Source organism: Schistocerca nitens, chromosome 3 (genome assembly GCF_023898315.1).
Source record: "Schistocerca nitens isolate TAMUIC-IGC-003100 chromosome 3, iqSchNite1.1, whole genome shotgun sequence".
NCBI classification, from domain to species: Eukaryota; Metazoa; Arthropoda; class Insecta; order Orthoptera; family Acrididae; genus Schistocerca; species Schistocerca nitens.
The window spans coordinates 638,760,287-638,785,708 of NC_064616.1; the positions used below are offsets into that span (position 1 = coordinate 638,760,287).

The following is a 25,422-nucleotide window of genomic DNA, read 5'->3' on the forward strand; positions in this document are numbered from 1 at the left end:
AAACTGTGTGCCGGACTGAGACTTGAACTTCCGACCTTTACCTTTCACAGGCAAGTGCTCTACCAACTGAGCTACCCAAGCATGACTCACGCCCCATCCTCACAGCTTCACTTCTGCCAGTACCTCGTCTCCTACCTTCCAAACTTTGCAGAATATCTCCTGCGAAACTTGCAGAAGTAGCACTCCTGAAAGAAAGGATATTGCAGAGACATGGCTTAGCCACAGCCTGGAGTGCTAGTTCTGCAAGTTTCACAGGAGAGCTTCTGTAAAGTTTGGAAGGTAGGAGACGAGGTACTGGCAGAAGTGAAGCTGTGAGGACAGGTTGTGGGTCATGCTTGGGTAGCTCAGTTGGTAGAGCACTTGCCCGCAAAAGGCAAAGGTCGTGAGTTCAAGTCTCGGTTTGGCACACAGTTTTAATCTGCCAGGAAGTTTCATATCAGTGCACACTCAGCTTGTAAAACACTGTAATTTGATGAAACTTCCTGGCAGATTAAAACTGTGTGCCAGACTGAGACTTGAACTCGCGACCTTTGCCTTTCGCTGCTCATTCTGGAAACATCCCCCATGCTGTGGCTAAGCCATGTCTCCGCAATATCCTTTCTTTCAGGAGTTCTAGTTCTGCAAGGTTCGCAGGAGAGCTTCTGTAAAGTATGGAAGGTAGGAGACGAGGTACTGGCAGAAGTGAAGCTGTGAGGACGGGGCATGAGTTGTGCTTGGGTAGCTCGGTCTGGCACACAGTTTTAATCTGCCAGGAAGTTTCATTAAATTACAGTGTTTTACTAGACTTAGCAATTAGCATGTTCCTCTTCTTAACCTTCATACATGATTCATGTGGAAGATTCTAAGAATATCCATGTCTGTGATGCTTGAAGATGATTCAGGTATATTGATAAAAGGCCCAAACAGGTCCAAACCAAACACAACTGTGAGAATAATGAAACAGGTTTACAACTTTTTCACAGCCAAGAACTTATCCTTTAATCTTACAAATACTCATATTAAACAACTCCAAAAAAATAAAACTGTCTTAAAGGAGCAGGTGTAAATTTTAATGGGTGCACTAGGGATGAAGCTCCATGTGTGAATTTCATAGGCTTCCAGTGTCACACCAGCACAGAGATAAGTTACGCATAAATCTCAGTTCTGTCTACTTTGCACATGGAAATCTCACATGCTGTATTGACATGCAAATGGGATTGCTAGTACTTTGCATAAATTCACTCAATAATATTCTGTGATATTGTCACATTGTAACAACAATCAAGTCCAAGTCCACAAGCAGGGTTGTCAATGAAATACAACACTTAGCACTGAAAGCACGTATATTATGGACACCAACATAGGGACAGAACATAGCTGCCTCCTGGAAGGAGAGTGCTGCTATTTCTACAAACACTGACTATTCCAGTATATGTAAACATTATAAACATCCAAATTTTCAAGAAACTTCTACAAGTGATAAATAAAAAATATTTGCTGGTAATCAGATTTGAACCTACATCATTATTCTTACACATTCTGCCATAATGGTATAGCTCAACATATCACATCTGGACCTCAAAAAATTTAATGATGTTAATCTATTAATTTTGTCAAACTAGCAACCTGCAGCATGCTAACCAGTGGTGCTAACTACTACCCAACATTCCATGTAGAACAGCTCACACCACTGCAACCTCTCCTAGAGAAACAGTGACCCATTGTTTTACAACTTCTCATTGGAGTGGACTATAGCATCCTAGTTCTAGATGTTGTCAGTAATTGTTATGGTAGCATTGGAGGATCCTCATGTTTGGGCCATGTTGTCACATCCCCTTCTCTATGATCAGCAATGAAGATAGCCTCTCTCACTGAAGCTTCATCATCACTGAGTGGGCTGTCAGTTTCCTTGAACATGAAGCCCTCAGCATTTGTCTGCACATCAGGATTGTGGTAAGGTTTTATACAGAAGATACAGATGATGTCTGTGCGCTCTTTTGTCTCCTTGATGATGGATCATTATTCTGGACTTTGTACATGACATCTGACAAGTATGAAAAATGCAGTATTGCCCAGTAGAGCATTTTAATAACTTATCTGATAGGTCCACTTTCTGCATAGGCATAAATATCCTGTTCCTGTTGGGTGACCAGGGACTGTATGCAAGCCAGCTGTCTTACTCCTTAGGCCCTGGAAATGAGATGTTTCATGTAGTCATCCTGATTACAGTCCAGTTGAAATGAACAGTGTATACATTGTTATGTTTGGTCACAGTGCCATGGAGCCAAAATAAAGGTGTGAGGCCTCTATTGTCTTGCTTGACTGTGTTACATGTGAATGTCATGACTAGCAGTATTGTATCCAAGTATCTCTGTTCAACATCAACATACATTGAGAGCATATCTGTCAATCTCTTGTTAAAACACTCTGTGGGGCCATTCATCTGTGATATTAACCTCAACTGGAAAACTTTTGTACAAACAGAAACCATCACATGGGGTGTTCCATGCTTCAAAATTACATCTTCTGTGAGAGACCTTGCAATTTTTGGAGCTTTGTCAGTTCGCCTAACTTTGGTGACAGTAGCAGGTGAGGTAGTAGTCATTGCAAATGATTATCCATTGATTCTCATTTGCTGACTTCAGGAACCTCTCCAAGAGGTAAATTCCAATCCAGTGAAATGAAATGTCATGTGGCTAGGGCCTCCAATTGGGTAGATCGTTTGCCTGGTGCAAATCTTTGGAATGACAATGTTGCAGGCGAAGTTGCTATCAGATGCCAAGAGATAACTGCAGCACGCACTTATGTTGCTGGTATTCCTTACAATGGCTTATGTAATGTCTAATGGATTGATAGGGAACTGGCCAGTAATACCTGTGTTTGATTCTGTCCAGAATCTTCATGAATCCCATGTGGCATGATATTAGAGTGTTATGGAAATACTTGACGATCGCTGTTGGTAGGTGATCTGGGATGTTGAACAACCATGTTCACCCCACTGGATCGTAGATGCTCTCATAAAATGTCCAGCATTCATATGAAGTTCTGTCTTGACATTCTCATTGCACAGTGCTAGGAATATAAAAGATGTTAGTGCCTCCTTAAGAACAAGGAAAGATCTATCTTGCACATTGTTCCAGGAAAATCTGATGTCTCCTTGCAGTAGTATTACTGTATGCTAATAATAGTGATACAGTGTAATTATGTGATGTAAAAATGTCAAGTTCACCATCTTGGCAACATCAATTTTGGTGAGTAAATAAAAATTATCCAAAATTATCTTTATTACTGTTTTTAATTAATTACATGTCGTACTCATCAGATTGGCAACATTAATTTTTATGACTAAATAAAAATCATCCAAAATTACCTTTATTACAGTCGTTACTTCATTAAACCAAAACTCCTAGTTCTTGCCTATAAAACATAAAAAATACTTTATATTTAAACAGTCTGTGTTTTCAGTCTTGAGCCTATTTACCAGTGAAAGAACTTTTAGCACACATTATATTGTGTAGCTAGGCAATGTAATTTCAGTGTAATTCAATTGATATCCAATTGAGTAAGCCCCATATAATCAAAACTGTTTTGCCTTAAATTTTGTTGATGTGTCTTCTTTTTTAAGAAATACATTACCTGTTGTTCGTTGAAGAGCAACAATAAATATGAGAGATAGTTCACAGTGGCTGCAGAGTTTCGCCTGCCACATTGCCATCCTTTATTTATTAAAGGACTCCTTTACAATTTTGTCAAGATAGGTATTCTTTCACATAAGCATCTTCTTGGTGTGGTAAATGTTCATCTGCCTGAGAAGACCTCCAAAAACTTTTGCACTGATACTTTTTTTTATAATAAATATAGGCTGAAGCAATGAATTAAAATTTTTATCAAAGCTGAGATGTGAACCTGGGCTAATTTGGCAAATTCACTAACTATTGCACCACCCTGTCAATGTGGATAACACAGCTCCACGGATTACACTATTATATCTTCATCCCTAATACAAACTCCAGCTCACACTCTAGCTCATCCTGATGTTTCCCTTGTTAACTTGTGTCAGTATTTGGAATATAAAACTCTATATTACTGTCCCTCCATATACCAAAGTTTGATCTGAAGTTTTGTTTCAAGTAGTTCAACAGTTTGTGCATGCATCTTCAAAAAATGTTCATTTTTCCAGTTTATTGAACTGTATTTAGTGATGAATTCAGTAACCACAGCTGAAACCTATATTTTGAACTCATCATAATAATGTGAAATATAACTATAAATTCCAATACTTAGTTACTTAGTACTTTAACATATCAGTACAAGGTATATCTGAAAAGTTTGGTAAATGAACCATTATCTAATAAACAGCAACATACGTAAAAGAAAATGCATGCATGCATGCATGTGGAGAGTTGTCACGATGTGCCTTGTTATATCAAACACATTAAACTGAAGCATATTTTGTGCTGTGTCAAGCTGAACAGGATTAAAATGAATACTACCCAGATGAGTTTTCACTTTGCAGCAGGGTGTGTGCTGATATGAAACTTTCTGGCAGCTTAAAACTATGCAGCAAACTGGGACTTTTCAGAACCCACAAAAGGTAAAGGTTCCAGATTCAGATCCCAGCCTGGCACACTATTTTAATCTTCCAAGAAGTTTGAGAATAAATACTTGCATTAAAATGCAATGGAGAGCCACACTTACACACAAAGTTTTGATGCAGATTGCAAGAAATGGTGACGGACACACATAAGATTTTGCAGTAAGTGTATAAAATAGATTTTGTAGCTGGAATACGCATTTACAATTGATACACATGTTTTTAGATGGAAGAAAATTGTTGATGTACTGCCACATTATAGATGACTGTCAAGAAACATATGGACAGATCACACTGAACACGTGAAAGAGAGTAGCAAAAACCAGCAACTATCTTTCAGACTGACACTGAGGAATAAGTATAGAGCAAAGAGAGTGTTAATTACATTATGACATTTTCACCTGTTCCCCAGAGTGTTAGCAATGTACAGCCATTAACTTTGAGCATGGCTCACTAACATCAGTAGATGGTAACCATACACCATCAGTGTTTAGCCCAACAACATAACAAAGTTAATACCAAAGCTTTATATTAGCAGTGAAACATTAGTGAATAATTTAAGTCTGAGGTTAGATCTGTTGGTCAAAATCCAAAAGGATAATAACATTGCTCCATTGACTTTAAGTTTTATATAAATCCCTTTTGATTATTTTTTAGAGAAGCACAATGCAATTGAATGGTGGCCACAAACAAATAACTCATTGAATAACTGAATGGTGTCTATCATCAGTGAAAATTTTGGTATTACTTTGTGCAGATGTAGTGTTATACCCAGCAGCATGCACTAAATCATGATGTACAAGTCCTGGTACATAGAAATAACATTCAACACATACACACTGCCCATAGCATTACTGGCTTAAATACCTTACCAACACTGAAAATGCAAGACAAGAGGCAAAAGACCATAATCTCTGACCCACACTCTTATTTAAAGGTTTGGCCACATGATCACTCCTCAAATCAGTGCAGATGCTTTCATCCTGACCACCATTTGTAATTTTCATAACAGTTTTATACAATGACTTATGATACAACATATAAAGATCTTTGCAGTCATTTTCCAGTCTCTAAAGAAACTCATTTGTATATTATTTCAATAATTTTAAACAAATTTCAAACACTTAAGTCACCAAATTTTGCACTCTAGTCAAAATACTAACTTGACCTACTTTATAAATCACAACTACAATTCAATACATGTTGAAAGTTATTGGAATATTAAGGAAGGAAATTCATGCTGATAATATTGTTTTTGTCACTGAGGAGGAGTTCATAGTTGAGGCACTATTTATGTAAATAAATTAAATTGTTTGTAATATTTTTACAGCTGTTTACTTAGAAAAAATTATCTATTCATTATATTACAGGAATTATTTTCTTTCATATGGTGTGTCATGAGTGTGACTTCTGTGATGGATTCAGTTGTTACAAGTTACTACAAACACTAATGGTAATAATGTCAATAACTTTTTAACTATTAAGGCTTAAGACAGAGATTTATGCTCAGTGAGCTTGTCCCACTGCTGCGATGCCAAAACAGTCATTGGTTTTTATCTACCATGCTTGTAACAAGTTTTAATGTATTTTCATTAAAATCGTATTAGTGATGACATTTCAAGACATATTAGCTCATCTGATGACCATGTCACCAGAACTCACCCCTCTTCCTGCAAAGAAAAACCCCGATGGCTGCTGGGCCTTGTGGATTGCTAGGCGCCATTACCTCCAATCAGCTCACCTGCCACTGCTGTCTGACAGCTGGACACTCCAACAAACATTCAACCTGGCCCACAGTGAACTTGTCAGATTCAGTCCATCCTGTAACAGTCAAACCAGGTGCTTGTAATGTCACATACCCCAACTTCATACATCACTCACCTGCTGAGTGTTATAAGAAGTATCACCATGCCTCACCATTCACATATTGTCAAGTAACACAAATTTTTTCAGGTATTTAACTATGCCAAAAGTCATTTAATAATTTTGTGAGCAATGAATCAATAAGCATGAGCATTATCTCTGGCACATCTATACACATATTAAATTAAACACAATGCATCTTTATTTAAACATGCTGTCAATAATATGATAATAAAGTCTTAGGATGGGCTAGCAACCAAAATGGTTTTATGTGGAATAAATGCACATGTTAGTCTTTATATGTGCAGCAGTCAAGATTAGAATATGTTATCAGTTTCACTTTTTTCACACATACACACACAAACAGTTGTTCCTGTACTTGCATCATGTTGGTGCAACTGGATTCTTGTGTCCAAGGCAGTCTTTGCGCAATTGTACCCCTTTCATGTTCATCAGTATACAGCCAGCTGTGCTGTGCCACCCATTGCCAGCTGAGCCATATCCTATCAAAACATTCAAACAAAAGTCCCAATGAGTGACTGTTCAATATTTTTTACCCATGACTCCCCAGTGATCAGGCTATAGAAATCCTTCCCTGGTTCACTATGTGTCCACTGTGTTTCTATCTGAAGTGATACTTATCAAGACAACAATACAGATGCTTAAATACGTATTAATACAGCTGGATAATCCCATATATTAACTGATGATGAACAGATCATTTTAAATTTTGAGAAAATTATTTTGCATCCCACAAGTTGCCCATGATACTAATTGACAAAATTTACAGTTAATTCTGGTTTTCACATTTGTGAAAATATCCACCGAACTAGATTAACCTAATCCCAAATCCATTGATTACTATTATTCTATATCTGAACAGGATATTTACATACTGACACAAGAGAGAACAATCAAACAACATACTGTAGATCCCATTACTCACCTCACCCCACCACACTGGACTTAACCCACATGAATTATTTCCCATGCCACAGTTGCTTTGTATAATGTTTCTGTACATAAGTGAATCCCTCATAACTCTCCCTTTGGCTCAGATAATAATAATATCACTATACAGGGTGATTTTTTTCACCATGTACAAACCCTAGGGATTGACTGATGAGAGGACATCGAACAAAAAAGGTCTAATCAACTGGTGTCCAGAAATGTATGGTTTACGTGCTAGAGACCATTTATTCAAGCATACTTTTTTTACAGAGACTGTGGTTTAATGTCATCTGAGTGTATGTTGAAAATGGTTTCCACGTGCCTCTACGCATGCTTGTACATGCCGTAACATGTTCTGTCCCACACATTCACATCAGCCAGACTGCATCTGAACAGTGTCAAAGGCAGCATGAATAAGCTGCTCCAGTGTCTCCACATCTGGAATGGGCTTTGATACACGGTACATTTGAGATGACCCCATAACCAATAATTTCACTGGTTGAGATCCTGGACCCCCCTCACCTGATCCATCAACCAGGAAAGACATGACAGAGTTACATCCAGTCATTGATGGTGAAGTAGGCTGGAGAACGATCATGTAGCAGCCACATAACCCTTCGAATCATCAATGGCACATCTTCCAGCAGGGGAGGCAAAATCACCCACAAGAAATGCCAATAGTTCCGGCCTGTTAGTGACACAGGAGGAAGACTGGTCCCAAAATATGGTCACCAGTTATCCTGGCCCACACATTCTGGTGGCACCAGTGCTGATGATTCACTGTCACCATACCATGGGGATTCTGCATACTATCTCACAGACAATTGTTATGAAGGTTGAAGATACCACTCGCCATAAAGGAGGCCCCATCTGTGAATAGGATGGATGACACAAATCCTGGAACTGTGGTTGCCTGCTGAAGAAACCAGTGACAAAATGGCTCCTAATGTGGAAGGTCTCTTGCTAGTAAGACCTGCACATGCTGTAAGTGATAAGGGTAGTAACAATTGTCACGGACACTGTTCCACACAGTCATCTGGCTTACCCTATACTGGTGGGCCAAATGCCTGGGACTGACATGGTGGTTGCCTTCCACAGTGTTAATCACCTTTTTCTCCAAGTTTGATGTCCAAACATTTCAGGCACATCCTTGATGATTTCCTGCTTCCTGTAATGACCCTGTCTCAGACAAACGGTGAAACACTGATGCAAACATTGAATGCTTTGGTTGTTGGAATGCATATGGTGGGGATAGGTTACCTGATCCAACCTTGCTGCCCACCACCCATTGACATTTGCCTTTCTGTAAGTAAACACCATGTCGGCCAGCTCTCAATTCCAATACGGAACCATTGTGTACAATGCTGTATCACGTCCACTACAAGATGAATCAGCAAGAGAAGTGAATCGGACTCAACATTACCAATTACTATGGCAGGAGAGAGCTCTAAGGCATGATGTATGAGGAACAGTACCACCCTCTAGGAGGAAACCATGCATACTATAACAGTCTCTGCATGGTACAGCGCATATTAGACCGCAGTCTCTGTAACAAAGTATGACTGAATAAATGGTCTCTAGCATGGAAACCATGCACTCCTGGTGATAAGTTCATTAGAACTTTTTTGGTCTGTATCCTTTCATTGATCAACCCTGAGAGATTGTACACTGTGGAAAAAATCACCTTGTATAGACTTAAATTTCCCTATATGTCCACACATATACCAAAAACAAATAACTTAAAATGCCTATGCATGTCTTCTCACAAACAGTAAAATTCCTATAATATTCATTTAAATGAAACTTCTGCCATCAATTCCACCAGTATCAGCTGTGAAAATCATGTTACACAAAATACACACATCACATAAAGTTTTGCATCGCCCCGGTTCCCAGAACTCCTGAAGATAGATGTTGACTGTGGATATTGTATCACAGACACAATCCCTTTGACTGTTCAGAGATGTCACTAAACCACCCAAAGATGTAAACAGCCATGCATGAGCAGCACCTATTAGATGGAGGGAGCCTGACAGCTGATTAGTTCCTGTCGTTCCACCAGGAAGGAGGTACACGGCTCGTGTTGTCTGTAGTTCAACCATGCCTAGAAAGTTAATACTGCAGTTTGAGCATGTCCGCATTGTTACTTTGTGCCAGGAAGGGCTCTCAATGAGGGAAGTGTCCAGGCATCTCAGAGTGAACCAAGGCAATGTTGTTCAGACATGGAGGAAATACAGAGAGACAGAAACTGTCCATTACACGCCTCGCTCAGGCTGCCAAAGTGCTACTACTGCAGTGGATGACCACTAAATACAGATTATGGCTTGGAGGAACCCTGACAGTAATTCCACCATGTTGAATAATGCTTTTTGGGCAGCCACAGGACGCCGTGTTATGCTCAAACTGTGCGCAATAGGCTGCATGATGCACAACTTCACTCCTGACGTCCATGGCAACCACAACGGCATGAAGTGCAGTGCAGATGAGCCCAACAACATGTGAAATGGACCTCTCAGTATTGGCATCACATTCTTTTCACCAATGAGTGTCGCATATGCCTTCAACTAGACAATCGTCAGAGACATGTTTGGAGGCAACCCGCTCAGGTTGAATGCCTCAGACACACTGTGCAGTGAGTGCAGCAGGGTGGAGGTTCCCTGCTGTTTTGGTGTGGCATTATGTGGGGCTGACATATGCCACTGATGGTCATGGAAGGTGCCGTAATGACTGTACAATATGTGAATACCATCCTTTGACCGATAGTGCAACCATATTGGCAGCATATTGGTGAGGCATTTGTCTTCATGAAGTACAGTTTGTGCCCACATTGTGCACATCTTGTGAAAGGCTTTCTTCAGCATAACAACATCACTCAACTGTAGTGGCCAACATGTTCTCCAGACATAAACCCTATTGAACATTCCTGGGATGGATTTAAAAGGGCTGTTTATGGACGATGTGACCCGCCAACCACTATGAGGGATCTATGCTGAATTGCCGTTGAGGAGTAGGCCAATCTGGATGAACAGTGCCTTGATGAACTTGTGGATAGTATGCCATGATGAATACAGGCATGCATCAGTGCAAGAGGACATGCTACTGGGTATTAAATGTACTGGTATGTACAGCAGTCTGGACCACCACCTCTAAAGGTCTTGCTGTATGGTGGTACAACATGCAATGTGTGGTTTTCATGAGCAATAAAAGGGGTGGAAGTGATGTTTATGTTGATCTCTATTCCAATTTTTTGTATGGGTTTCGGAACTCTCAGAAAAAAAAAAAAAAAAAAAAAAGAAAAGAAAAGAAAAGAAAGTGTGTCATGTGTCAGAAACACTCAACAATGAGAATCCCCCAAAATTACTTATAACTATATAACATGTTAATAAATATATACTTTGTATACACTTGAGCACATTGTATTCACTTTTTTCCTTTTGCAATATTCCTGTTCAGCTCAGTCATATTTCACAGACCCAAAGGTTTCTTTGATGGTGGATACACCAGTCTGTAGGCATTGGGATGTGCTGTTATTTCAAATGACCCATGATATAATTTAAATAAATTTTTGGTTTCCCCACCCATTTCACTGGAATTTTGTTTAGTTCTGCCTAAGACTCTGTCTCCCCATTTAAATTTAACTGTCCAAAATTTTCCATCATGTTTCTTCTTTCTTTAAGAACCCTTCTTTAGCAAATGTTGGTTAACTAGTACCTCCCTCTCTTGTCTGGTTAAAAGGTTAGCTGAAGGAAACTCAACATTCTCTGCTGCCAGGTTATCATTTCACATGGAGAGGAATCAATGACACTACTTTTACATGTCTTTATAAGATCTACAAATACAGTCACATGCAACACTCAAGTAGTGTGTTTCATGCTGCAGGAGGTCTTCTACAATGTACCCAGTTCTTGCATGTACCTCTTAGCAGGATTGCTTTCTGGGTAGTAAACTGATACCCTTATCTGTCTAATGCCTGTCCTTTCTACAAATTTGACCCACACTCTGGAAGTAAATTGTGCTTCATTGTCTGATAGGATCTCTTCAGGCAATTTTGCATTTATTATGTTGTCCTCTCTAGTTTATCAACTACACTCTGACTTGTAGCTCTTTTTAGTGGGTACAATTTGACATATTTAGAGAATACATCTACTGCTACTAATATATATTGCAGTCAACCATACCCTGCTGCCAGAGGTCCAAAAAATTGATACCTAGTAAATTGCCTGGTCTATTGGGGATGATGTTCTGCATAGCTAATGTGCTAAACGTCACCCTTTAACATCCATAACAAGCAGCCAGCTATTTCCTTACTCTTCTAGCCATGTTATTGAAGATGACGTATTCCCAAATTGTGCATTTTCAACTTCTCGTGGTGTAATGAATAATACATTTGTAATTCTATGGATTTTATTCATTGACTTAGCAATGTCAGTCTTAACAGTACGGATGTGCTTGTTAGTTTTGACGTGGTATAATTATACACGAAGGTACCTTTAAAGGACTCTTCATCTCTCATTGGCCAACATTTTGATAAGAACATTACGGCCTTATTTGAACATGTGCTTCTATCATCTTATTTTCAGTTTAATGGTGAATTTTATGAGCAAATTGATGGTGTTGTCATGGAAAACCCCCTCTCCCCTCTGGTAGCTAATTTATTCATGGAAGACTTCGAGGACAAGGCACTGGACTCAGCAAGTTTTAAACCTATGGTCCTCTGGAGGTACGTGGATGACACATTCATGGTATTGCCCCATGGTATGGATGAATTACATCGATTTCTTGAGCATTTGAATTCCATCCATGCTTGCATTAAATTTACTATGGAAATAGAAAGAGATGGCTACCTCCCCTTTTTGGATGTTGTCGTTCGCCGTAAAAGTGATGTCACATTAGGATATGCCGTATATCGGAAACCAACGCACACAAATCTATATCTTCATGTCAGTAGCTGCCATCACCCTTCAAAGACCATAGGTGTCCTTAAGACCTTAGTGTATTGGGTGCATTGTATATCCAATAAAGAAAATTTGCAAGAAGAGCTCACATACCTCAAGAACGTTTTTAAATCGAATGAATATTCTCCGCAACAAATTTGTAGAGCATTCGATGCAAAACCTAAAAAGCAGGTATGTGATGGGGAAGAAGATAGTAATTCCTTCAGATCTAGTGCGTTTTTGCCATATGTGGGTGCTCTTTCTTTGAAGATAGGCCGTATTCTTGAGAAACACTGTGTTAAGGTGATCTTCCGGTCCCCCACGAAGATTGCAGCTTTACTCGGCTCTGTGAAGGACGATTTACAGCTTCGTAAAGTGGGTGTGTATCAGATTCCTTGGGGAAATTGTGAGCAGTCATACATAGGTCAAACAACATTCATGAGAGGTGTGTGGAGCATCGAAGATACACACGCTTATTACAGCCAGACAAGTTAGCTGTGGCTGAACATTGTATTGATACAGGTCATTCCATGAATTACAGGGATGTGAAGATTTTAACATCCACCTCTTCTTTTTGGGAATCTGTATTCAAGGAAGCTATAGAAATTAGATTAGCTAACAATTTAATAAATAGAGATAATGGTTTTAATTTGGACAAAGCATGAAATCCGGCTCTTGGAGTAATTAAACTGCAGCGAAGTCGTTATCGTGTCACCGCCGCCGATCAAACATCGATAAGCAAATTGAATGTCTGTACGCATGTGTAAGCGTATGTCTCTGCCACCAACCAGCATCTGTGACCCGCATGCGCAGTACCGCCGTGGTGGAGCATATAAGGCCACGCTTGGCATCTTGTCATCAGTCTTGTGACTCACTCTGAGGATGGCTGGATGATACGCAGCCGAAATATCAGTGGAAGAAATTTTATTTGCACAGCTGCATGCCCGTAATTTAATGGATTATATTCCCAAATTATTTCGAAACACTTCTGTGCTCCATAGTGCCCATGGCTGTGATGAAGGTAATTGAGTAATATTTCTACCTGTTCATCTGGGAAACATAGCTGCCATCCTTGCCTGTCTAAACATTCTCACTTATTGTTTTTGAATTTCAATGTTGGAGCCTATGCATATCTCTGCATATTGCTTTCATCTCCTTCTCTTCCTCTACACCTTTTATATATATTATGCAATGAAATGTGTAGCTAGGGCCTCCCATCAGGTAGAATGGTACCTTTTCAGTTGACACGAGTTCGGTGACTTGTGTGTCAATGGGAGTGAGATAATGATGAAGACAACGCAACACTCAGTCCCTGAGTGGTGAAAATCTCCAACCCAGCTGGGAATTGAACCTGGGCCCCTTGGCATGGCATTCTGTCGCACTGACCAATCAGCTATCAAGGCAGACTATACATTACCATATTGTTAAATGTTTGTAAAAGTTCATTCATGTCTTCTGGGTGGTATAATTATTTTGTTCAGTCTCTTCACATGTAACACAGTCCTCACAGAAACATCAATCTTTTTGACTACAACAATTAGGTTTTTATACTCACTCAAGCCCAATTCAACAACCTTCCAATCTAGTATTTTATTTCTTTTGGCCCTTACTGCTTCCTTGTCTGTCACAAAAATGGTGAAATGCTTAAGCCTAACTATTTCATCAGAAATTACCTTTAAATGATATTTAAAATCAACTACAAATGCAGCCACTGACTGTACTTAACTTGCATTTCCCCACCGATGTACGCAGCCTCTGCTGCTGTGTGTTTCATTTGATGCTGGCGCAGTATCACCTGCAATGTGGACTGCCATTTGCCTTGTGTGACACAGTGTGAAGCTGCCACCTCTGCTGCCAATGTGATGTTGACCACATGTGTCACCACGTGAAGATGCTGCCACTGCAGCATGGCTCTTATGCAATGCCTCCCACATGTGTCGCTGTGTAGACAATGCCTCTGCTGCCCAGTGACTTAACCCAAGTGGACTGTGATACCAGTAATGTACCATGTCACAGTTGTCTGCCACTGCTGTTACTAAGATGTGCTGTTATGCTTATCAGCTGCTATTCCTGCTGCTACTTTTACTACTTACCTCACTAAACAGTAACTCATGAGACCCCATGCTAACTGCTCACTATTACAGCCTGAGTACTGGGACAACCAGTCTAGAATATCAATAGAATGAAAATGCATTCCAATCCAGGATGAGCCAATCCAATTATGATGCTTTTATCCATTCCCCAGGTTGTGGGCAATGTATAGCCATTAACTTTGAGTGTGACTTGCCAACACCAATGGGAGTGGTCATACAGTGTTGCTCTTTGGCTCAAAAACATAATAATTTTAATACCAAAGCCTTATGTTGGCAATGAGACATGAGTGAATAATTTAATAAAAGATGTACTGAGGCTGGATCTGTTGGTCAAAATCCTGAAGAATAATAACATTGCTTGAAACAGATTGATTTTAAGTTTTATATAAACCCCTTTTAATTATTTTTTAGAGAAGCACAAAGCATGCAAATGGTGACCATGAACAAATAACTCATTGAATAATTGAACAGCATCTATCACCAGTGCAAATTTTGGCATTACTTTGTGCAGATGCAGCATTATATCCAGCAGCATGTGCTAAATCACAATGTACAAGTCCCGGTCCACAAAAATAATGTTCACCTCATACACATTGCCCATAGAATTATCAGCTCCAGACTAAATATCTCACCAATGTATTTTCATGAAAATCATACTAGTGATGACATTACAAGACATATTAACATTTCCCATGACTACATCACCAGAACACACCAGCTGCTTGTGATGTCACATCATCATTCACAAAACATGTGAGGAAATGTAAGATCTGTTCCTGATTTGCACTGCAAGTTACACTGAAACTTGTGACAAGATCTATCTTTTCTGCAAACTATCACTACAAGGAAAGGAAAAAATACAAAGGTTAAATGTTCTGTTAATCATAAGATCATGAAAAATGATTCATCACTGTAAATGAGATCTAATGTTGCCAGTTTAATATTTAATAGGGAAGACAGCTGCCATGGTCACAGTGCCTAACTGTCTGCATTCTTTTTTAACTGCAACAAAAGATGTATGTCAAGATTACTGTTTTTATACACAGATAAACCAATACAGTGTGACTGCTGCCCATTGTAAGGTTGAATGCCATCTGACTGCACAGTGAGCATGTGATATGGTAAAGGAACTATATAAGCAGAACAGAAATGAAAAGTGAATCATTAACACGATTCAGGCTACAGTTGCTGAAATCCACTGACATAAGTGTCTTTGAAAAAGGACAGTTGGGAACAAGCATCTCAGAAATGGTGAAGCTGGTCACTGTTCCCATAATACTATCATGATCATCTATGGAAAATGATTCCACATTGGTGAAACCGTGAGTAAGTGACAAGTTGTTGGATGTCCATCCCATTATTGCAAACCACGTGCATTTCTTCATACTTGATGTCCTCCCTGATGATGGTGGTATCTCCGGCAGAATAACTACCTATGTCAAAATCACAGAATCTACTGAAGTTCTAGAAGTATGATAGTGAAGTGATGTTGATGTCTTAGTTCTGCCTGATATTAGCCTTTTGGAATGCATCTGGGATGCTGCTGGGCACTAGCTCCATCCCACAAACCACCAGTCCATAATTTCCTGGAATTGAGTGATCTGTTCATAGCCATCTGGTGCCACATACCTCCAGAAACCTACCAAGGACTTGTCAAATTTTTGTCATCTGGAATTACCGCTGTATTTCATTCCAAAGGCTGACCAATATACTATTAAGCATGTAATCACACTGTTTTTTTTTCTCCAGTGTAAATTCTGCTTTCTTTGTTTCATGATACCATTCAATGAACTTTTGAGATACACCATTTCTAAGTACTTGTAGTGTTTGTATGATGAATCATACATTAAGCACTTCCTACATTTCTAAAAGCAAATAAGATTTGTAGGTAATGTTTGACTTACTGTATCATTTTGTTACAGAATTACTGCACAGATGATATTATACAAGCTTTGCTGGCTGACCATCAGATGTTGGACGAAGTTGCCAAGAAATCTATCTACCAATTAAGAATAGAACTGAACTACAAATGTTCAGTTTGGACCAGTCTAATATTAGAGAAAAATATTTATGTATTAACTGGATTACTTTATGATTGGCTGGAGCTGCTGAAAACCCCTGCTTTGAACTGTGATAGCTTAAGCTACATAGTTATCTTTGGAAACAACCCAGAAAAGTGTCTAAAAAAATTAGATAAGGTACATATTCTGTATTATAGCCAATATTTCACATGCTCACACACATGTATTATTTGGTGGATCTCAACATAAAGGAAAACATCCACAGTGTGAAACAATTGAAATATTAGTGCAATAAAGCATGTGTCATAAACTACATCTGGTATGATAAGTTCACTGCTGACATTAAAATAAATGGGAGTTCTGCACACATGTCAGATAAGGGGCTCGATTTTTCCTGTTTTGCTTAAATTAAACATGAACAAATATTTTACTCAATGCGTTCACAAGAAGACTATCATTTGGAAGAGAGAGGTGTAGTAACTTTATTAAATGCATTGTTCATCTACCGTTTACATAGATCTATGTACAGAATAAATGTGCAAATATTTGTATATTTATTAAAACAAAGGAATGATAATACCTTCCTTTGTTTTAGTGTGTGTGTGTGTGTGTGTGTGTGTGTGTGTGTGTGTGTGTGTGTGTGTGTGTGTGTGTGTGTGTGTCATAGTGAAATGACATATTTTACCAAAAACACTGCAGCATACAGTCCTAACTAAAATACAGAAACCAACAACACATTCAAATGATTTTCATTTAGAATAACTAACAACATATGCTCTGGATCTTATGTTAATTATCTTAAGCTTCTATTCTTAGTGATAATTCATTCTTCATTTCACTATGAAAATATGTGTTAATCAATGTTTTTTTGCTAAAGTAAATTTTTTGCACCAGGGCAATTCTCTACATTAGCTATGGTAGGATAACATCTACTTCATTCTCAACTAGATAATTCTGTATCTCCTGGAAAATTGGATAATGTTTGAAGTTTTATATGTGTGAATATTCTTTTTTTTTCTTGAAGGCTGTGCAGTATTTATTGGAATACTTGCTAAGGTTTATCCGGAGATTACAGCCCATAACTAAGAATTCAGAACAGGATTTAATCAAGAGATTTATGTCCTCACTGACTCAACAAAGCATAGAAATCTGTGGTGTTCTGCAGCCTACAGGTATGTAAGTTCATGGTCGTAACTGAAAAACTTATCTACCTCATTTTTATAATAAACTGATGTTAGTGTGGCTATTGTCATTGCGTCTTTATGATTAAAATTGCAGGACATGTTTTTCTTGTGGATGAAGTGGAATGGCAAGAGGTAGAAAATAGTTTGAAACATAATATTAGTATTCAAGAAGGAGAGGTGATGGAGTATGACATCTAACTTGTTTTCAGTAGCTACACTTTTGCCCACCAAGAAGCATTAAATTCACTAAGAAAATCTCGTTACTGATGAAATCTCTAGTGTATCGATACCCACCTCCTCATCTCATTTTCCAATAGAAAGGTTTTTATTTCTTTGTTTGTTTCAATGCTGGCTTTTACAGTCACACATATATTCTAAAGCACACACATTATCCCATACTAAAATTGGGACTACAGATCATGCTGCCCCAGAGCAAATCATATCATAAGGGGTCTAGCACTGACATTAATGCTATGTAATGTTTCTTATTTTACCAGTGATTTGAAGGATTTACAGATTCTTTAATGTGCTATGGCACATCTAAAACACATGTACATAATTTGAATCTTACCATCACAGACAGGAAAAAGGAACCTGATACCAGAATTCAGTCTAGAGTGGAACAATGGCAATATTTAACAACCCATTACAGTTACTGTTGTAATGCCTTGATTGTCCAGTGAGTAGTCAGTATGCAAGTGTATTACTTCATTTCAGCATTAAAGAATGTAGTATTAAGAGAGTTGACCTCATTGCCACTTTTAAGTGTATTTGTCCCTGAAAACCATTATGTGAGATTCCTTGATCAGTAAGGCTTAATACAAGTGTAAATGTTAATGAATATCAGCAGTGTGCAATGAAGTGAATGTATAAACACTCATTTTCTGATACTTCTTCATAAGCAACTAGAATGATATTTTTAAGGCAATCCTGGAATTCTGACATGATGGTAGAACTGTTTTCTCACATTGCCGATTTTTCTCTGTAATCATTAACAATGTTGTTCAACTCAGAAAAATACAGAGGCCATCTAGAAGAGCAATCTCACCTTCATGTGAAAATTGCCTTCATACTGTCACTGACAAGGATATTGGATACAGGTTTACCTTAAATAGGTCATTCTCTCGGGATAGTCTTTCTATGATTTCTGGCCAAAAAATAATCTCAGCTTTTGTGGGAAAATAATTGCATGCTGGCATAACGGCAGAAATCATTACATTCATTACATGTTATATAGCACAGATACGTGAAAAGGTATCATACTGTATATAGTAAATTCTTGATACAAAGGAATGTGTGTCTCATGTCAAAAATGTTAACCTTCACAGGGCTAATCTTTAAACTCTATAAATGCAGCTATTTACACAGAGTATGCACAGATAGTAGAGATGTATTCATTTTCCTGAAAAGATTCTGTTTGTTACTCAACTAATTTAGAACAATGAAAGGGCCAATGTCAGAAAATATTACATATTGTACCTTTCCAAAAAATAATTAGAAAATCTCTTTTGTATTGATCAGTTTACGTTAGTGACTTCATCTTGAGCTGTGATTTTGATCGACTTTGCAGCTGCATATATGGTATACAAACAGAGTACAACAGACATTTAGCCATTCAGAAATAAACTTCTGAAAATAATTTCAAATAAGGAAAAAATTATCAATTATGTAACTACAAGAGGACATTTAAAAGGGATTACAGCTTGTATCCTCACTGTAATGAGGTATTTTAGAGGAAAGGAGTTTGATTGCAGTTTAATACCCCATTAATGACAAAGAACACCAGCTTGGAATGTACAAAGATGGTGTAGGAAACTGGATATTATCTTTTCATATGAACCACACTTACTGCAGCCATACAACAAGATTGGTTCAGAGCAGCAGAACTACAGAGAGAAAGCTACCAGGATGAGTGGCAACTGCTAGAAAAATATTTGCTATGTGATTTAAGGATGAATTTGCAACCCAAGTAAAAGGTAACACAGAAGGATAGCAAAATAAAAATATTACTTATTGAGTATATACATTTTAGTAGCAGGATATATGATTAAATTTGTACATGATCTTTGGGTATACAAGGTGTGAAATTTGGTACACAGAACTGTCACCTCTGGTAGCAATAACAACTCTAATTTGAGTGGGCATTCAGTCCAGCTGAGATTGGGTGACATATATGGGTGCATCATTCCTTGCTGCTTCAACTCTGCACCAGATTGCAGCAGTCTAAGTGGCTGGTGAATTGTATTGTGTCATTCTCTTTGCAACCCATTCTCAGTGGGTGCAAGGTCTTGAGAATATGTTGAACTGGCCAACAGTTCAACACCGTCCATATTGAGGTAGGTCAGTACAGAATTGGAAACATGCATTATTTTGTTATCTCATTAAAAGTTAATGTCATGGATATTTCAAAGATAGGGCACAGCCAGTGACCTTAACACATCACAAATATAATGTCTGCTGTGCTGTGGTGTCCATCATGTGTCAAATCTTGTTGTTGGATAAGCTGTAAGTGCACCTCTCTCTCCAGTACTACATATATGGAAGATGCAACAATGGCCACTGTACTGACAGTCCAAGGTGATCCAGATGTAGTTGCACTGTCTGCATGGATACATATCTTACCACAAACCAGCCCATTTCCAGATTCTAGGCACTTGATGTGACTGTATTATCTTGCATGGCCAAGTGAACAAATGGCTGTTCACTCTGGTGCTAGTCACATGGTGGCATTGACATCCTGCATGGAATTGAGTAATACCTTCCTGAATCCATCAATTCTATATTTCCATGATAATCATGGGATGCTGATTAAAGTGAGAAGCACTGTTATGGGACCACAGACCAGAGTCTTAATAGGCCATGATCCTGCTGCTGTCAAATTCTGACACATCCTGGTACATTTTTCCTTCTTACACAAGGCATAACATGAGCTTCTCACAAACCACCAACATTCAGATGTGATTTCTGAATAATAAACCTGCCTCATAATCATTTCTTATATACAGTATACATATGGTGCTACTCCTGCCTACTATGTGCAGTTACACTGAAATGTGAATAATTTCCATTCCCAAGCATGTTGTACAATTCATTCCAATTTGCCATTTGTTAATGTTGTTCTGACTTTAATGGCCAGAAGTGTATTTGTATGCAAAGTTGAGAATTCAGTATCTAAGTGTGTGGCATAAGAAGGAACCACATTGTTTACAGGTATCTCAACGTACTTATTGATGGATTTATATATGAACACCACACCGAGTGTTGGAGCACCAGCACAGTCGTCTCATTATGCCCAGTATATCTCAGGTCCTACCTGATACACTCATTTTGCACACTCCATGTGAGAGTGTCAAAAAATCTTGTACTCAGAGATGAGTAGTGTTTCTGACATCTTGCCCCCATCAATACTACCATTGTAGGATGATAAATCCCTCCTCTTTATAATCAACACATATGAATAACAGAGACATGGCGATGCCAAGACCACTGGGGTGAGGTGGCTGGTACTGAAGCACTGTCCTACAAAATTCTAGTGGCATTCCAATATCAGGAATGACAGAATGTGAAGTGGGTGTAGGTGAATGATCTAATGACTGGAAGTTGTTTGGAGATGGATAACCTTTTGTGCCCCATCAGCACACATCTCCTCTGTATAGGTCCTAAAAAACTGCTGCAGCTGATGGTGTAAAATTAAGTTGTGGTGCCACTTTGGTGTGCTGTCCCTATTCTCCTGATATCACCTACAGGCTGCCTGCAATGGACTGGTTAATGGACAAGGACTTTTATGCCTTGTATAGTTGCTGATGTGACCATGTCGCCACATCTTAGGTGCAAATCAACAAATAACTAGAACTCATATGAACTCACAATAATACTCATGTAGATCAGATCTTCTATTTAAATACTATTCTTTAAGAACAGACATCTTTCATTATCAAGGAGTAGATGCATGGAAGATTTGGAAGTAGAATGTTGAGATATGTTCATGGGAAAAATTTGTGACATTGTGAAACTAACGAAGACTCCACACATCAATGTTCTAACAACATGATAGCCTCTGTTGTCATTTTCTTCTTTCATATACTTTTCTAATGGTAATATGTAACAGTAAGCCTTTTCTGATGTACATCAGCATTTATTTACTCACATCAAGTTATATCATTAGCTACACTTTGGTATTAGAGGTTAAATGTCAGTGTTCACAACAGCTGTGAACTGAAGTCAGAGATAACACTCTCACGAAGAATTAGAACAATGCATGACAAAATATCACTCTGATATTCATTATTACTATTATTATTATTGTTATTATTATTTATTCAGCAGAGATTTTGATGTAATACAGTTGGTACATGTTGTATCTTTACACATAGGCATAGTCAGGTCTTATTCACTAAAGTTGAGAGTACATTGAAGTTTGCAAATACAGTTATAAATTAATATATAGTTACAGATTAATACTATTATACAGATTAATAATCACACATGTTAAAATCACACAGGTTTATAATCATGTTAGTCTATCATAAGAGTTTTTAACCATATATTCATTTATTCATAACTTTGCTTTGATCAAAAAATTCCTAAATCGAATAAAATGGATTTTCTGTCAGTATTTGTATAATACAGTTTTTAAATTCCTTTATGTTTTCTATTTGCATAATGACATTTGAAGACAGTTATAGAGGGACATTCCAATGTATGTAATCCCTTTCTCATGTTGGCTGGTTCAATGCTGGATTGCCTTTAGTTTCCAGCAATTCCTGGTTTGATATTGGTGTACCTGTTCATTTGTTTCATAGAGATTACTGTGTTTTTTATGTGAGTGTTAGAATTCTGTAGATGCAGACATTTGCTGCTGCTAGGTTGTTCAATTCCTTGAATTTCAACCTATGAGTGGTATGCCTCTTTTTCCTTGTCATTATGAAGATGGCTTTTTTCTGTATAATAAGGATCTTACTCATATTTAATGCTCTCCTCCAAAGTTCAATCCTGTAGGACATAGTTTAATAAAGTTGTGCATAGTGATATTTTATCAGGATTTCCATGTTGACAATTTCACTTAACTTCCTGATATTGATGTGCTCTGATAATATTAATTTGTCATCTATGCAGAGAGCCAAAAATTTTGCACATTTCACTTGCTAAAGTGAATTCTAGCAAATTTTGTTTGGTCTTACTATTTTTAAAATAGATAAAAATGGTTCTCTTGTAATTAGGTACTGTTCTATTATTGCAAAATCATTTATCAAGATAAACAACAGCTTCAGTGTTTAGAGCACATTCTTCTAAATTTGCATCCTTCATTCATCAGCATGAAAGATGGTCTTATTCTGGATGCGATTGGGTAGACCATTTACATAAATCAAGAAGAATAATGGCCCAAGTGCACTTCTTGTGATACACCATGTATAATATTCTTTGTATCTGAGTAAAATTTATTTCCTTTTTCATCTGATATGTCCACTTTCTGATGCCTGTTTGTCACATAAGACCTAAACAAGTCAAGCACAGTACCTCTGATCCCATAGAATTCTAATTTCTGCAGAAGTAATTCATGATTTACTAGACCAAATGCTTTAGATAGGTCACAAAGTATCCCTATTGTAGTTTCTTCCTTGTCAAAAGCATTGAGCACATAGTCAGTGGGATGTTTTGCAGCAGTAGTGGTGAACTTATTTTCCTGGTAACCATGGTGACTTCTGGATAATATTACGTGTGTTGTGAAAAACCTCATCAACCTGTTTTACAGAATGTGTGCAGAGATTTTTGTTATTAGATTAGATTAGATTAGACGAATTATTGTTGCGAAATTATTGTTGTAAAATACTCACAGGTCTGTAATTTTCTGGTTCTCTTGCATCATCCATTTTGAATACAGGTATTAACCTTGCAATTTTTAGGCTTTCTGGAAACACCGCCTCTGCCATTGACTTATTAAATACTTTGCACTGTGGCTTAGCTATAAAGACAGAAGACAGTTTCACGAGATTGTTTGATGCCCCATAAACATCCTGTGTCTTAGTGTTTTTCAGGTTGTTTTAATTACTTGCTTTAATTACTTCTCTTTCACTAGTAGGAAACAAATAAATTGAATTACTTAATGGTTGTTTCATCAGCTTTAACCCACTTAAAGCATTAGTTGCTGAGATTGTGATATTGTCCATCATATATTGCAGATATCTATAAAGTAGTTATATTAAGACATTTGCTATTGATTCAGGGCTTTTTAGTAAGGTGTTATTCAATCTAATTTCTTTGGGACAGTCCTTTTTATTCCTTTTATGACCTTTTTCTTCATTTAAGTTTTGCCATGCTGCCCTTGCCTTGTTTTCAGAAAGGCTGATAGCCTTCTCAATAGCCTTTTCTCAGCAATTTTATGACTTTGTGATATACACTCCTGGAAATTGAAATAAGAACACCGTGAATTCATTGTCCCAGGAAGGGGAAACTTTATTGACACATTCCTGGGGTCAGATACATCACATGATCACACTGACAGAACCACAGGCACATAGACACAGGCAACAGAGCATGCACAATGTCGGCACTAGTACAGTGTATATCCACCTTTCGCAGCAATGCAGGCTGCTATTCTCCCATGGAGACGATCGTAGAGATGCTGGATGTAGTCCTGTGGAACGGCTTGCCATGCCATTTCCACCTGGCGCCTCAGTTGGACCAGCGTTCGTGCTGGACGTGCAGACCGCGTGAGACGACGCTTCATCCAGTCCCAAACATGCTCAATGGGGGACAGATCCGGAGATCTTGCTGGCCAGGGTAGTTGACTTACACCTTCTAGAGCACGTTGGGTGGCACGGGATACATGCGGACGTGCATTGTCCTGTTGGAACAGCAAGTTCCCTTGCCGGTCTAGGAATGGTAGAACGATGGGTTCGATGACGGTTTGGATGTACCGTGCACTATTCAGTGTCCCCTCAACGATCACCAGTGGTGTACGGCCAGTGTAGGAGATCGCTCCCCACACCATGATGCCGGGTGTTGGCCCTGTGTGCCTCGGTCGTATGCAGTCCTGATTGTGGCGCTCACCTGCACGGCGCCAAACACGCATACGACCATCATTGGCACCAAGGCAGAAGCGACTCTCATCGCTGAAGATGACACGTCTCCATTCGTCCCTCCATTCACGCCTGTCGCGACACCACTGGAGGCGGGCTGCACGATGTTGGGGCGTGAGCGGAAGACGGCCTAACGGTGTGCGGGACCGTAGCCCAGCTTCATGGAGACGGTTGCGAATGGTCCTCGCTGATACCCCAGGAGCAACAGTGTCCCTAATTTGCTGGGAAGTGGCGGTGCGGTCCCCTACGGCACTGTGTAGGATCCTACGGTCTTGGCGTGCATCCGTGCGTCGCTGCGGTCCGGTCCCAGGTCGACGGGCACGTGCACCTTCCGCCGACCACTGGCGACAACATCGATGTACTGTGGAGACCTCACGCCCCACGTGTTGAGCAATTCGGCGGTACGTCCACCCGGCCTCCCGCATGCCCACTATATGCCCTCGCTCAAAGTCCGTCAACTGCACATACGGTTCACGTCCATGCTGTCGCGGCATGCTACCAGTGTTAAAGACTGCGATGGAGCTCCGTATGCCACGGCAAACTGGCTGACACTGACGGCGGCGGTGCACAAATGCTGCGCAGCTAGCGCCATTCGACGGCCAACACCGCGGTTCCTGGTGTGTCCGCTGTGCCGTGCGTGTGATCATTGCTTGTACAGCCCTCTCGCAGTGTCCGGAGCAAGTATGGTGGGTCTGACACACCGGTGTCAATGTGTTCTTTTTTC

The 25,422-nt window shown here is 39.0% G+C and overlaps 1 protein-coding gene across 1 annotated transcript in view; it reads left to right on the forward strand.

Moving 5' to 3' along the window:
- LOC126249375 (protein tyrosine phosphatase domain-containing protein 1-like) overlaps window positions 1-25,422 on the forward strand; it is a 396,740-nt gene that overhangs the window by 296,002 nt on the left and 75,316 nt on the right. The window contains exons 10-11 of the mRNA XM_049951029.1: window positions 16,337-16,612; window positions 17,460-17,607. Coding sequence (XP_049806986.1) covers window positions 16,337-16,612; window positions 17,460-17,607 — 424 coding nt within the window. The remainder of the gene's footprint in view (window positions 1-16,336; window positions 16,613-17,459; window positions 17,608-25,422) is intronic.